The sequence below is a fragment of the Hyperoodon ampullatus genome, assembly GCF_949752795.1.
Source record: "Hyperoodon ampullatus genome assembly, chromosome: 9".
In the NCBI taxonomy this organism is placed as follows: domain Eukaryota; kingdom Metazoa; phylum Chordata; class Mammalia; order Artiodactyla; family Ziphiidae; genus Hyperoodon; species Hyperoodon ampullatus.
In genome coordinates, this window is record NC_136922.1 from 32,580,482 (window position 1) to 32,595,982 (window position 15,501).

Consider the following 15,501-nt stretch of genomic DNA (forward strand, 5'->3'; position numbering starts at 1 on the left):
GAGAGGCCCGCGTACCGCAAAAAAAAAAAAAAAAAAAAAAAAAAGATGGTTTGTAAACTGCAAAAAAGCGGTCCTCAGGCAGAGATAGGAAGGTCAAGTATTTTGAGCGCAGATTCAAAACTCTGTAACTAGTTTTCTATTCTATGTAACTGCCACCTAGCATCTGAAAGCAAACCAACCAAAACTAGCCTCAGCATCTACATTTTCATATTTATAAAAGAAAGACTATTTCAGGGAAGAATTACATTATTTTTACACAGCTTTTCAAGTTCAAAAAGTAAATTCATCTTTGTCTTTGTTCTTTACGCTAAGCAAAGTCAAAGAGTTGAAGCAACTTCTAAAGAAAAAAAAAATCCAGCGTCTACCCCATATTTGGCTTTGGAGTAATGTTCAACAGACATAAAAACACACAAAATACACAAACATAACTCTTCAGATTTGGTTCCACCCTATTCCCAGTAAAGGCGTGGTTTCAGTATCCCTGGAATCAGGATGAGAGGAAAAAAAATAGTCATACATAATTCAGTTTTAGCTCTAAGCTTTTTATTTATTTTTTCGTTCTCTAAAACTGCAGCTACTCTGAAGAATTTATAATGTTCCAGACACTGGCTAAGTAAACACTTCCCATACAGGACCTCATTTAATCTTAATCTCTGTGAGGCAGGCACATTTTTGTCCTTCCTTTAAAGACAAGAGAACTGCAGGTGAGAAGAGTTAACTAATTTGTCCAAGGTCACACAGCTAGAAGAAAGCCAAGATTGAAACTGCAAAGTCTAACTCCCAATCACCAGGCTATCTGGTGCAACCTCAGAATTCTAAGACGCTGCATTGCAAGGAAATGCACATATAAACTGACTCTCACCCCTCCTAGAAGACTCATTTATCCCCATCCGCTCAAACACAGTGCTGACAAATGGCAAAAGTCGCTTATCAAGCCTCATTTTAATAAAGGATCTTAACAAATACAAATATGCCAAATGGTACTACTACCCAAGCATTATACCTATTAGCAAAGCCACGTGCTTCTTTATAATTTCAAATACAGTTTTAAAAAAACTCAAAGAAATAAGATTTGTGGTTATTAGAGAGGGGGGAGAGGGAATGAGAGGCAGCTGGTCCAAAGATACAAACTTCCAGTTATAAAATAAAAAAGTGCTGTAGATGTAATGTACAAGAAGACGATTACAGTTCACACTGCTGTATGATATATATATATATATATACACATATATATAAAAGTTAAGAGAGTAGATCCTAAACGTTCTCATCACAAGAAGAAAAAATTTTTCTTTTTCTTTTATCTATATGAGATGATGGAGGTTAGCTAAATTTGTTGTGGGAATATTTCACAATATTTATAAGCCAAACCATATGCTGTACACATTAAACTTACATGGTGTTGTAGGTCAATTATATCTCAATAAAACTGCTCAAAACTCAATAAACTATATATATATAAATATATAGTTTTATTAAGAACAGATTAAAATCAGTAATGGTGAGCACAATTTAATAAGAGCTACTTAACCAAAAAAAAAACAATTTCTAGTTTGAAAAAAAAAAGTCTATAGACCATGATAAGAATCAACAATAAAATGAAGGTATGCGCAGGCTCAAACGAATCTTTTTTCTGTTTTTCAAAATATGGACTCTATTTTATTTTATTTTTTATTTTATTTATTTTATTTTATTTTTTTTGCTGTACGCGGGCCTCTCACTGTTGCGGCCTCTCCCGTTGCGGAGCACAGGTTCCGGGCCCGCAGGCTCAGTGGCCATGGCTCACGGGCCCAGCCGCTCCGCGGCATGTGGGATTTTCCTGGACCGGGGCACGAACCCGTGTCCCCTGCATCGGCAGGCGAACTCTCAACCACTGAGCCACCAGGGAAAGCCCTCTGTTTTACTTTTTGAAGAATAAATATAAGTAAATGTCCCACAAATATTTATTGAACATCTTTTTCAAAAATGGAGGTATAACTGACATGCAACATTGTATTAGTTTCAGGCGTACAACAGAATGATTTGATATTTGCATATATTGTGAAATGATCACAATAAGTCTAGTTAACATCTGTCATCATACAGTCATAGAATATTTTTCCTTGTGATGAGAACTTTTAAGATTTTCTCTCTTAGCAACTTTCAAATATGCAATATAGTATTATTAACTATAGTTGCCACGCTTTACATTATGTCCCCATGACTTATTTTATAACTGGAAATTTGTACCTTCTGACTCCCTTCACCCATTTTGCCTCCCTTTCCTCCACCTCTGGAAACCACCAACCTGTCCAATGTCTTTATCATTTCCTTCCACATATCCTTAATACTTCTTACTCCAATATCCCTAAGTGTTTGTGTCAAAAATACATAGTTGTTTAAGGTACTAAGTTTAAAAGTCAAAAACAAAACAGGAAATATCTACCTTCCACTCTTTGTAATCTATTTTCTTTTTGTTTATTTGGGAATTTTTTATTATGCAAATTTTCAAATAAACAAAAAAAATCAAAACAGTAATAAGACTACCCATAAAAAATTCACCTAGATTCAACAACTGTGAACATTTTGACCATGTTTTCTTTATTTGCATAACAAAATATATATTATAACTGTTAAAATTTTGCTGAACTATTTGAAAGTAAGCTGCAAACATCATGGCACTTCACATGTTTTCCTACCATTATCACATATAATAAAATTAACAGCAATTTGATATCATCTAATACCCAATCCACGTTCAAAATTTCCAAGAATGTTTTCTATAGGCTTTTCCTTTTTTGGAACTGATGTAATAAAGGTTCACACATCACATTTGGTGGTTTTGTCTCTTTAGTCTCTCTTTTAAATCTAGAAGTCCTCCTCCCCACCTACCCCCGCCAAACACTGACTTTTTATAGGAACAAAAACAGATGTCTTATAAAATGTCCCACATCTTGGATATGTCTGTTTCAAACTTAGTCCAAATTGAGACGTGCAGTAAGTATGAAATACCCAGATTTGAGGACTTAGTATGAAAAAGAGAATGTAAACTCTCTTGTTAATAATTCTGATTACATGTATAAATGATAATATTTTGTATATACTTGGATCCCTAAAATATATTTTCAAAGTTAATTTCACCTGTTTCTTTTTACTTTTTAAATGTTGCTATTAGAAACTTAATAATTACAAATGTGGTTCACATTGTATTACTATTGGACAGCATTAGTCTGGAAGCTTGATTGGATTCACTGGATGATTTGCAAACATACTTCGTGGTGGTGCCGTGTCACTGAAGTCTATTCCACCATAAGCCAGGCCAGGTCTGATCACTTGGTTAAGGTTCCTAACCGCAAAATCTCTCCACTGGAAAACCACACTTTCCTTTTTCCAATTAAGAATTGTGGCTAATTCTTAGATTCAGCCTTTCTCTGAGTGCTTTAGGATCTATTAACAATCCTTGCCCGATTCAATTATAACAATGCAGGTTTCAACATGATAGCTGGCATTTTTCTGTAAAGAAGTTTTTTTTTCTCTCTCTCTCTCTCTACTTGTCTCACCCTTAGTTTTCCTCCTCCTCTCAGAATTTTATTAAAAATTCATTTATTCAGTATTTCACAATCGAGTACAGTCATTATTCTTTTTGACGCTCAAACTGTCCCAGATTCGGCCAGTGGAAGCCCCTTCAAGCCAGCTCCTGTGTCCTTTTTGACAACTGCCCTGAACTCTACTAACTGTTTTCAGGTACCACAAAGCTACTCCAGGCTCAGGCTCAATTGGTATTAGCCCTTTCTCTATGGGGCGCAGATTCTTTTTGTAATGAACGATACTGAGAAACCAAGATCTGACACTGTGTGCAATTTGCCACTATCCCTTTCAGTGGACAGAAACTGAACTATTTAAAAAAATCATGAAATCACACTGACGTTTCTAATTCAAATTTAACATTGTTTTTAAAAAGCTTATTTAATGACCACATTTGTATTTCTTTTCTCTTACACTGAAAAGCTTGGTTTCTAATAATATTCACATATTTACTAAATTGTTTTATTTTAAAATTTATTACTAACAAAAAGCTTATTGAGCAAAATTTTAAATTTCATGTACAGACACTGCACTGTGATCAAAATTCACTTAAGATAGTTATTTTCCCTATGTGGTTACAGTACCAAGTCTATATATAATCAGGGTAATTTCACACCATTCTAGTAACTTCTTTGGTAGTACACTCCTCTCACAATTTCTTCTACAAGGGTCAGCTATTCATCGCCTTAAAATTTAAAAAATGCTTAAATGCAGTTGTGGCCTTCTGTCCTATCTGCCACGCCACAAACATGCAATGTTTATGTGACTGTTTTACCAGAAGGAACAAAGGACCACAAAGCAGAACACAAGCAGCACATGGTTCAGGGTCGTCGGCGACCAACATCACTTATAAAGCAGGTTACAAAACACCGAAAATGAGCACTGGCCTGTATGGGACCAGAAAGCTGAGGTAGAAGCTCACCATGCAAACGCTGTGCTGAACTCAGCCAGCGAACTTCTGCAGCTGCTTGCATTTAAGATAAACATCATCAGCAGCAGCAGCTGATCATTTATTTCAGAGCTGGAGGCTAGAAACAAATTTCCCAAATCTCTCAAGCCATGTAAAGTTTGAAAATGAAACAGACTACCTTTTCTTGTCCCTTTTCAAGAAGCTCTCCCCCACTGCTCTTCCACTGCGGCCGTCTTCAAGATCCATCGCGACCTGAGGAGAAACGACAGCGGATTAGCCAAACGCCAAGATCCGCAGGAGGCAGAGGTGAGGCTGAACTTGAGTCCCGCACGAGGAGCGGAAGGGCGGAGCGCTCGCCCTGATGCTCCAGCCGCTCGCAGGTGCGATGGTCCCCGCAGAAACTTGCCTCCGCGCCCAGCATCCAGCCTCCGCAGGCGAGCAGAGTTGCAGGGGTGCGGCGCGGCCCGGACTTCGCCCGCCTCCACTGCGGCTCTGCCTCCCGGTGGTTCGCCTCGCCGTCCACCAGCCCGCGGGCTCAGAGCCCGGCTTCCGACACCGCGCTGTCTCTGCGGACTCAGGGCAGCACACTCCAGGACGCGTGGCTAGCACCGAAAACTAGGGGCTGGGGTGCCCCAGGAGCTCCCCGACTGAGAGTAAGTCTCACCTCACTTGGTCCCCTTGGACTTGCCAAGTAGAATCTCCCCCTCCCTCTCCTCCGAAGCCCTCTTCCCACAGGGACCAAGCTCAAGAAATTGGAGAGCGCAGCCTTCCCGCGAACCGTCTCCCTCTAGTCCCCAGCCTCGCGCTTCCCTACCTCGGGCTTTCTCTTGGAACGTCCACTAAAACGTGAATCTTGGAAGAAGAGATTCAGACTCCAGCGGAAAGTCGCGGCGGATGCGAGCAGCGGCCTCCACCGCCGCCGAGCCTAGAGGAGCCGCTACTCGAATGCACCCGGGCTTCCCGTGGCGAAGGGAGCGAGGAGTGAGCGTGCAGACCACACCCTGGTGCTCCGCTCCCCAGCCAATCAGCCGGGCCGCTCGGGACCGCTCGATTGAACGCAGATTGCTCGACAAGTTACGAAACAGGTTGGAATTGCTGGAGGAATGTGCTCGCTTCTGCTGCCCCTCAGCAAAAGGACGAGTAGAGGAACGCTTATCAGCTGACTCATCAAGGACTTGCACATTTATAGGGTCCTGTCTGTACAATTCCAAACAAGTCTCCATATCCACCAAAGTATGTGGAGATAGATAGATATAAATGTGAATATACGATCCACTCCTTGTGGCTCGAGTAGATACTACTGCCCATTCTGTAGTTAGAACGAGTTAAAATTCCCTTCCAAGCAGCGCCTTTAAAAAGGCCGGGTGAAATTTTTCTGCAGGTCTTTCTTCAGTATGTTAGACAGTGTCTAAGGTGTATCTGTTCATGTTTTATTTGAAGAGAAATAGAAGTAGGAAGATTATTTTTTAAAAAAACATATAAGTCGAAACGGACATTTCAGGGTGGAAATGTAATTAAAAGAATGTAATCTTTTCGAATTGTAGTCATCAGGGGAATGCCCATGTTTTTCTCAAGGCGTTTTAAAACTTATATTTTAATTCGGATTCTTAAAGTATCGTGTATTTTAGCATATTACGTTAGTGGTAATTTACTTCCATATTTACTGTTACCATTTACAGTTTTTTCTGGTCCTCTCTTTTCCTCAAGTTGTTGAAAAGTAAGTGCAGTCTTCACAATTCAAATTCATAAAGCAGCGTTAACTCACATCGGAGGTTTACATACTTATTAACCCAGGGGAAATGGGTGTTGTAACCTTTAGTCTGCGGTCTCCAAGTTACAGGAGTTACTCTCAGCTCGCTGCAAAAGTGTAAGAGAAGGGCCTCCCTGGTGGCGCAGTGGTTGAGAGTCCGCCTGCCGATGCAGGGGATACGGGTTCGTGCCCCGGTCTGGGAGGATCCCATATGCCGCGGAGCGGCTGGGCCCGTGAGCCATGGCTGCTGAGCCTGCGCATCCGGAGCCTGTGCTCCGCAACGGGAGAGGCCACAACAGTGAGAGGCCCGCATACCACAAAAAAAAAAAAAAAAAAAAAAAAAAGTGTAAAAGAAGAAAATCCTTTTATTTTTTGCTGCATAGTGTATTTTCCGTACTTTAAGTAACTCATACTTCAAAGCCATAATTTTCTTTCCATCCTTCGTTCCAGAATTTCCTTGCCTTGATTTTTTTCTTAGCCATGCGATAAGGTTTCTTTCTTTACAAACTGTTAATTAGACCCTCTAACAAGCCACTCATTTTCTCTGTGTTCTAATTGTATATGTGTGTGTATAGCATTGGCCCAACTATTTAAAGGTGTAACACTAACCCTGTGTTCCACCTGGGGCAAATGAAGAGTTTGAAGAGTTCCTCCTTCTCCCATGTGTTTTTAATCTGATTCATGCCTCTGCTCTTTGTTTCCAGTTCTGTTTTACCTTGTCCCACCTTTAGTTTATGTGATCTTGTAATATATTTTGTGCCCTTGAAAATAAATCCCCCCTAAATCCTCCCTAAAACAATGCAGGATTTTTTTTTTAAATTCAAGTATAGTTGATTTACAATGTTGTGTTAGTTTCAGGTGTACAGTAAAGTGATTCCGTTACAGTTACATATATATATTCTTTTTCAGATTCTTTTCCATTATAGGTTATTACAAGATGTAGAATATACCTCCCTGTGCTATACAGTAGGTCTTCATTGTTTATTTTATATATAACAGTGTGTATGTTAATCCCAAACTCCTAGTTTATCTCTCCCCCCTTCCCCTTTGATAAGCATAAGTTTGCTTTCTATGTCTGTGAGTCTATTTCTGTTTTGTAAATAAGTTCATTTGTATCACTTTTTTAGACTCCACATAAAAGTGATATGACATTTGTCTCTGTCTGACTTACTTCACTTACTATGATAATCTCTAGGTCCATCCATGTGGCTGCAAATGGCATTATTTCATTGTTTTTTATGGCTAACAGGATTTTTTTTAAGTATTACATATATTATGCTGATGGCACTATTTCTACAGGCTTGAGCTTCAAATGAAAATCTCTATCAAGGACATACATACTTTAAGGATCATAATATCCCAGAGAATTTTTAGTGAAGCTCTGTCTTTCCACTATATATATATATATTATGTATATATTTTAGTTGCTTTGCTCCACCGACATGAAGATATGGACATAAAATACAATGGACCTAAAACAGTGGACAGTTCTAGCTACTCCCAAGCCACAGGCCTGGACTTTAAAGGCTTTGACTCCTGTCTCACATTACTGCCAGCCGCTCCTGGTAATATCAAACAGCTGGACTAGGCCCTTCCTCTATGAGCCTCATTAATTTCCGGTGAAAGCCCTTAGAAAGCAGCCCCTTTGCAAGTCTTGACTCACACACCTTCACACAAGCAGCTATTTTTCCTTTTTGAAGTGTGCTTCCCCGTAAGTCTGTACCTTCCTGCCCTCCACTGGCAAGTAGTTTTTCACCGACTTGTCTGTACTTTCCCAACACTCAAGATTTGCATCCCTGCTGCGGTCTATTCTGTACGTACCTGTGGGAATAATAATAACTAACGTTGAGTAAGCACTGGCCGTATACTAGGAATTTTCCCAAGCACTTGAAAGAGATTAACTCATTTAATCCCCACAATTATCCTCTGACGTATGTACTATTATTGTTACTAACATTTTACAGTGAAGGAAACTGAGGTTGACATTGTGTGCCCAAAGTCACACAATTGGTAAGCAGCTGACCCAGGACTTGAAAGCAGTCCAGCTCCCAGCCCTCATAAATACCCTCTTAACCACTCCTACACCACGGTACACTACTATAGTACACTCTCATACACCGCCTTTTTTTTTTTTTTTTTTTTTGCGGTACGCAGGCCTCTCACTGTTGCAGCCTCTCCCGTTGTGGAGCACAGGCTCCGGACGCGCAGGCTCAGCAGCCATGGCTCACGGGCCCAGCCGCTCCGCAGCATGTGGGATCTTCCCGGACCGGGGCACGAACCCGTGTCCCCTGCATCGGCAGGCGGACTCTCAAGCACTGCGCCACCAGGGAAGCCCTCCCCTTGGCTTTTAAGGACTGTAGCACACACTCTCTCTCTATCTTCATTCACCTCACTTCCATACACTCTCTCCCTTGCCTCCAACACATCCATGGGTGTTCACTCCATTTCAGCCCAACTCACCTCTCAGATGATTCGCTCTTTCTTTCACTCTGTGCTTTTCCACATGTAAATCTTTAAATTAATTTACAGCAATTTTCTTTTTTGGTACCTGACTCCACAAACAACCTGGACTTACATTCAAGTACTACTTCTGCTGTTTTTGCTGTGTACATTTGAACAGGTTACTTAACGTTCCAGTCCCTGAGTTACCTCTTTGGTAAAAAGAAAATAGTAGTGGTACCTCATAGAGTTATTGCAAGATTAAGTGATTTGTGTATTTAAAAGGCTTGTACAGTGCCTGAAACATGTTAAACACCCAACAATTGCTATATATTAGTAATAAAATCCCCTTCTCAGTCTATTTTTGCCCTTCCTTGGCATTCCTTAGCACTCATGTATGTAGCTACATTTATTTATTCCCTGTTACTTTCAAAGGAGCAAAAGAGGGGGAAAAAACAGTACTTAAATACTAAAGAAAATGAGTGAATACAGTATCAGTTCGCACCTTTATTGCCACTTTCCCCAGCATCTGTCACCACAAATATTGCAAGAACTTCAAAATTGGTCTCTATTTCTACCTTTACCCCTATTTTTTTTCATCTCCCGTGTGCTATTTATTCAGAAGAAACAGAAAAATGTGCTCCATAAAAACAAAGATGTAAATCGAGGAAAAGAAACTCAAGAAATCCAAAAAATGCACAATTCACTACCTTTACCCTCTTTAACAGTCCCTCTCCACCTTCCCTCCCCAGGGTCTATTGCTAAGAGTAGGTCAAGTCAATGGTTTCCCCTCTCACTGAGAGTAAAATCCAAAGTACTTCCTATGGCCTATAAGTCCCTTCAAGACCCGGTCCCCTCTCACCTCTGACCTCCTCTCCTATTACTCATTCCTGGGTCCTCTCACCTCTGACCTCCTCTCCTATTACTCATTCCTGGGTTATTCACTTCCAGTCTCATCAGCCTTCTGTTCTTTGATCATCCAAGCATGCTTCTTCCTCCGGGTGTTTGTAGTAGTTCTAGCTACTCCCAAGCCACAGTCTTTGACTTTAAAGACATTGACTCCTATCTCACATTACTGCCAGCCACTCCTGATAATAAAGAGCTGGAGTAGACACTTCCTCTTTGAGCCTCATTAATTTCCAGTGAAACCCCTTAGAAAGCAGCCCCTTTGCATGTCTTGACTCCCTTAAATTAGCGGTACCATATCACTCATTTCTTCATTTCTTCAGGTCTTTACTCAAATGTCAAGCTATTTTGTTTGAAGAACCTAGAAACAGTGTCTGGCACATAGTAAATGCTCAGTAAACATGTTTTAAGGGAATAGAAAAAAGTGAATGAGCAGGTTGACTCAGAAAAACGTGGACTAAGTATAAAATTATATAAAGGCTTTTGGGTCTTATTTTTATGCTGCTTAAATTTTTAAAACTTATTTATGCTTATACTTACTGGGATATTTTTTCATAATTCTGGGCCTCAGTTCAGTCAATATTTGTTCCACAAACATTTAGTGAGTGCCTGCCATAAGCCAAAAACTGTGCTAAATTGTAGTGACAGATGGTGTAAACATTATATTCTACCTTCAGGGAGATTGTAGATTATTTTATTTATACAAGTTCTTCTGGCCCAGATAGACTGGGATTGTGTGTTTTATCCTTTTTTTGTTTGTACTGCAGTTCATGTAGTGCTTTTCCTGTGGCAGAGATATCATAAATACCATTGTCGGGCTAGTTGCCTTATTTTCTTTGAAACTGTCTGCCATCCAAAGTAGCATTGACCTCGCTCTTCTCCTCCTTAAAAACAGCAGATGGCGGATGAAGCCAGTGCTGGGGAAGGGCCCGGAGGTGGGGTGAGAGGGCCTGGAATGGGAGACAGCGGTGGCTTCCGAGGAGGCCACGGACCTCACGGAGGCAAGGCGCAGGACAAGGAGTGGCTTCCTGTCACCAAGCTGGGCCGCCTGGTCAAGGACATGAAGATCAAGTCCCTGGAGGAGATCTATCTCCTCTCTGTGCCTATCAAGGAATCTGAGATCATTGACTTTTTCCTGGAGGGCATGCCTCAAGGATGAGGTTTGAAGATAATCTTGAAGATTATCTTGAAGATAATCTTGAAGATAATCCTGGCAAAAGCAGACCTGTGCTGGCCAGAAGACCAGGTTCAAGACATTTGACTCCGCTGGGGATTACAACAGGCATGTCGGTTTGGGTGTCAAGTGCTCTAAGGAAGTAGCCACTGCCCTCCGTGGGGTCATCATTTTGGCCAAGCTCCACATTGTCCCCATGCGGCCAGGCTACTGAGGGAACAAGATTGGCAAGTCCCATACCATCCCTTGCAAGGTGACTGGCCACTGTTGCTCTGTGCTGGTGTGCTTCATCCCTGCCCCCAGGGGCACTGACATCATCTCAGCCCCTGTGCCCAAGAAGCTACTGATGCAGGCCAGAATTGACGACCACTACACCTCTGCCAGGGGCTGCACCACCACCCTGGGCAAATTTTTGATGCCATTTCCAAGACCTACAGTTATCTCACTCCTGATCTCTGGAGAGAGATAGTGTTTACCAAGTCTCCGTATCAGGAATTCACTGACCATCTTGTAAAGACCCACACCAGAATTTCCGTTCAGAGGACCCAGGCTCCAGCTATAGCCACCACATAGTTTTCTTTTTTTTTTTTTTTTTTTTTTTTGCAGTACGCAGGCCTCTCACTGTTGTGGCCTCTCCCTTTGCGGAGCACAGGCTCCGGACGCGCAGGCTCAGCGGCCATGGCTCACGGGCCCAGCCGCTACGTGGCATGTGGGATCTTCCCAGACCGGGGCACGAACCCGTGTCCCCTGCATTGGCAGGCAGACTCTCAACCACTGTGCCACCAGGGAAGCCCCTGGAGTTTTTTTTTCTTGTGATAAGAACTTTTAGGTTTAGTAACTTAGTAACTTTCAAATATACAATACAGTATTATTATTATTATTATTATTTTTTGCGGTATGTGGGCCTCACACTGTTGTGGCCTCTCTCGTTGCGGAGCACAGGCTCTGGACGCGCAGGCTCATCGGCCATGGCTCACGGGCCCAGCTGCTCCGCAGCATGTGGGATCTTCCCGGACCGGGGCACGAACCCGTGTCCCCTGCATCGGCAGGCGGGCTCTCAACCACTGAGCCACCAGGGAAGCCCCTGCAATACAGTATTATTAACAATAGTCAGCATGCTGTACATTACATCTTCATGACTTATTTATTTTATAACTGAAAATTTGTATCTTTCGACTCCCTTCACCCATTTTTCCCACTCCCACCCCCCACCTCTGGTTACCACCAATCTACTTTCTATCTATGAGCTTGTTTTTTTGTTTGTTTTTAAGATTCCACATATAAGTGAGATCATCCAGTATTTGTCTTTCTCTGTCTGACTTAGTTCACTTAGCATACTGCCCTCAAGGTCATCCATGTTGTCAGAAATGGCAAGATTTCATTCTTTTTTATCGCTGAATAATACTGTGTTGTATATATATATATATATATATATATATATATATATATATACCACATTTTCTTTATCTATTCATCCATCAATGGACACTTAGGTTGTTTCCATATCTTGGCTATTGTAAATAATGCTGCAAGGAACATGGGCATGTATATATCTTTTTGAGTCAGTGTTTTTGGTTTCTTCAGGTAAATACCCAGAAATGGAATTGCTGGGACCATATGTTAGTTCTATTTTTAATTTTTTAAGGAACCACTATACTGTTTTCCATAATGATGGCACCAATTTACGTTCCAACCAGTAGTACACAATGGTTCCCTTTTCTCCACATCCTCACCAACACTTCCAGACAATTCAATTTTAAATGTAAAGTGTATTTGCCATATAAGTCCCATAAATGTTGAGTTTCTCTCAGTGCATTGAAATATTAGATATTAGGTGTGGAACCACCAGTATTTTAGCTACTTTCATTAGTTCTCTTTATCTTACAGCCTATTAAACTACTCACAAATGAATCTTAATTCCAATTCCTTGCTTTTTAATTTCTGTAAATGTGTTAATAAATATTTTTATTTCTTTAATGTAGAATTTTCAGAAGCTTTAAATTCTGCCATTAATAGAAAATCCATTACATGTGTTTCTATCGATCAACAAGCATTGACTAAAAATGTATTCTGAAGAATGTAAAGGCTCTCTGGTTGTATATTTAGATGAACATTTATATCCTAGCTCCCTTAACCCTTCATTATCTTTTCAAGCCACTCTTACATTTTATCTCTTATGCTTTCACCTACTTTTCCTTCTTCTCCTAAGAAGAGAATTTTTAATTTTTCAGGAGGTTCTTCTTCCCATGACTCTTTTGTTGTAAATCCTGTGTTTTTCTTTCCCTGGTCTCTCCAATAATTCATTTCCCCTATTTCTCCTACCTCTTCTATTTAGCCAATCTGAGTCCGTAATCAAGGTTCACTAGTCTATAAAAAAGAATGCAAATTCATGTTGATGTACTCCATTGACCTGAGCCAGAGAAAGAATACACCTGAAGTTTCAGTCCAAAGAGCAAGAGAAATGACAGCTGTGGCAACAATAATCAAGGATCCACACACTCTCCACCCATTTGTGTGTAAGTAATTTCATGTACAAAGGACGTATGACTATCTTAATGACAGGGGACATTGAATGACTGTACCTGAACTCACGCTGGATTACATCAGATTGTTTCTATGCATGCATGCACTTAAAACAGAAGTTCTTAATGTGAGTATACTGCTCTCTAAGGAAGTTATTTCTCCTGACATTGTTTAACCAATGGATGCAACAGCCTTAACTTGGGTGAAATGGTGACCAGAAGATAACGAATTGACTTAATTTAAAACTAAGTGACTGGGCTTCCCTGGTGGCGCAGTGGTTAAGAATCTGCCTGCCAATGCAGGGGACACAGGTTCGAGCCCTGGTCCTGGAAGATCCCACATGCCGCGGAGCAACTAAGCCCATGCACCACAACTGCTGAGCCTGCGCTCTAGAGCCTGCTCACCCCAACTATAGAAAGCTGGCGCACAGCAAAGAAGACCCAACGCAGACAAATATAAAAATAAAATAAATAAATTTAAAACTAAGTGATTTAGCCATGTGTCAAGTCAATGACAAACAGAAGCCTGAGTTTTACTCCTCTGAGAACCCTTCTCTGTCTATACTAACCAGAAGTGATTTTTACCCACCCCCATCCTACGGCTAATTATACCTCTCATTTGGTATTCATTACTACTGTTTTATATGATTAGGCATTTCTTTTTATATTTTAATAGCACAGCAACTTACACAAATAAAGATTCAACACATACTTGTTGAGACCAGTAAGTGTTGAGTGTCTGATGTCAGAGATAGCTTTATAGAAATCAGACCAGTGGGTCAACGGCTTAAGTTGGTGCTTTGAAAGTTCTATAGCCTTTATAAGCCTCTAGTAGCATCCTTAAAACTCCATTAGTGAATCATCCCTCTGAGTAAGTCTCTGTCTTCTATTAAAATAAACCTCCCTTAATAGCACAAGAAGATTTTTTAAATGAATTGCAGAATTAATGGGAGAGAGGACATGACAGTAAGATCAAGGGAAAGATGAGAATGAAGTGAAGCTCAGGAGGCTTCGAATTCTAACTGCATCACTTGTCGACTGACTGGCTTTGGACAGGTTACTCAAACCTTGATTTGTGCGTTGTTAAAATGGAGACAATAGCAGAAACCACCTAAGGTTTTTGTAAGAAGTAAACTAGGTAAGACTTGAAAAGTGTTTGGTGTTGAGTAAGTAGTGTTATTACCCAGATAGCCTAATAAAGATGATAAATGGAATAAAACAGAAATAAAAATTAACAACTTGAGAGTAAAATTGTAATGTCTGAAAAGGGCTAGTGATGGACATTGAAAGTAAATAATGATATGGAAATAATTATAAATAATTGTTTGAAATAAAACTAAAAAGAACACAAAAATTATCTTGAATAAATTCAGATTTAAAGGCGACAGTTAACCAAATAGCTCTTCATTGAATATATCACAATGGATTAATATTCTTAATATTTAAAGAGTTCATATAAGTGTATAAGAAAATTCAAAAGCCCAAATAGAACTGGGCAAAATACACAAATAGGCAATTCACACACAGAAATGCAATAGTACTTTGGTGAACAAAGTACTTTGGTGAACAATGTAGGACATAGTGAAATGTTCACACTAAGTATAAAGAAATTCCAATTAAAACAGCAAAGATATTTTGAAAAATGAGATTATCAAGTGTTCACACAAGTGAAGTAAAATAGGTCGGAAATGAAAATTATTAAAATGAATAAGGAAATAATGTGGCAATATATACTCTAAATGTTTGACTCAATTCAATTTTAGGAGATCTGTTCTAAAGAAATAATCCAGGGACTTCCCTGGTGGTCCAGTGGTAAAGAATCTGCCTTCCAATGCAGGGGACACAGGTTTGATCCCTGGTCAGGGAACTAAGATCCCACATGCAGCGGGGGAACTAAGCCCACACACCACAACTACTGAGCTCACACACCTCAATGAGAGAGCCCATGAGCCACAACTACAGAGCCCACATACCCTGGAGCCCGTGAGCCACAATTAGAGAGAGAAAACTCTCACACCACAACTAGAGAGAAGCCCAAGTAGACCTGCACACCATAACAAAAAGATCCCACATGCCTCAACAAATATCCCATGTGCCACAACTAAGACCCTATGCAACCAAAAAATAAATAAATAAAAAGGAAAATAAATAAACAAAATAAATAAATATTGAAAGAAAAAATAAAGTGTAGTGTTGAGTTAAAAAAAAAATCTGGGCTTCCCTGATGGTGCAGTGATTG

General features: G+C 40.3%; 1 protein-coding gene and 1 pseudogene across 2 annotated transcripts in view; one reads left to right on the forward strand and one right to left on the reverse strand.

The window, feature by feature from the left end:
* ABCB1 (ATP binding cassette subfamily B member 1) overlaps positions 1-5,407 on the reverse strand; it is a 106,662-nt gene extending 101,255 nt beyond the window's left edge. Inside the window, exons 1-2 of the mRNA XM_079711496.1 lie at positions 5,286-5,407; positions 4,650-4,723 (exon numbers count right to left, since the gene is read on the reverse strand). Coding sequence (XP_079567622.1) covers positions 4,650-4,717 — 68 coding nt within the window. The 5' untranslated portion in view covers positions 4,718-4,723; positions 5,286-5,407. The remainder of the gene's footprint in view (positions 1-4,649; positions 4,724-5,285) is intronic.
* Positions 5,408-10,464: 5,057 nt separating this feature from the next.
* On the forward strand, positions 10,465-11,313 carry LOC307057890 (small ribosomal subunit protein uS5-like; annotated as a pseudogene). Its single transcript has one exon. The product of its transcript is annotated as a small ribosomal subunit protein uS5-like (transcript).
* The last annotated feature ends 4,188 nt before the right edge of the window (positions 11,314-15,501 follow it).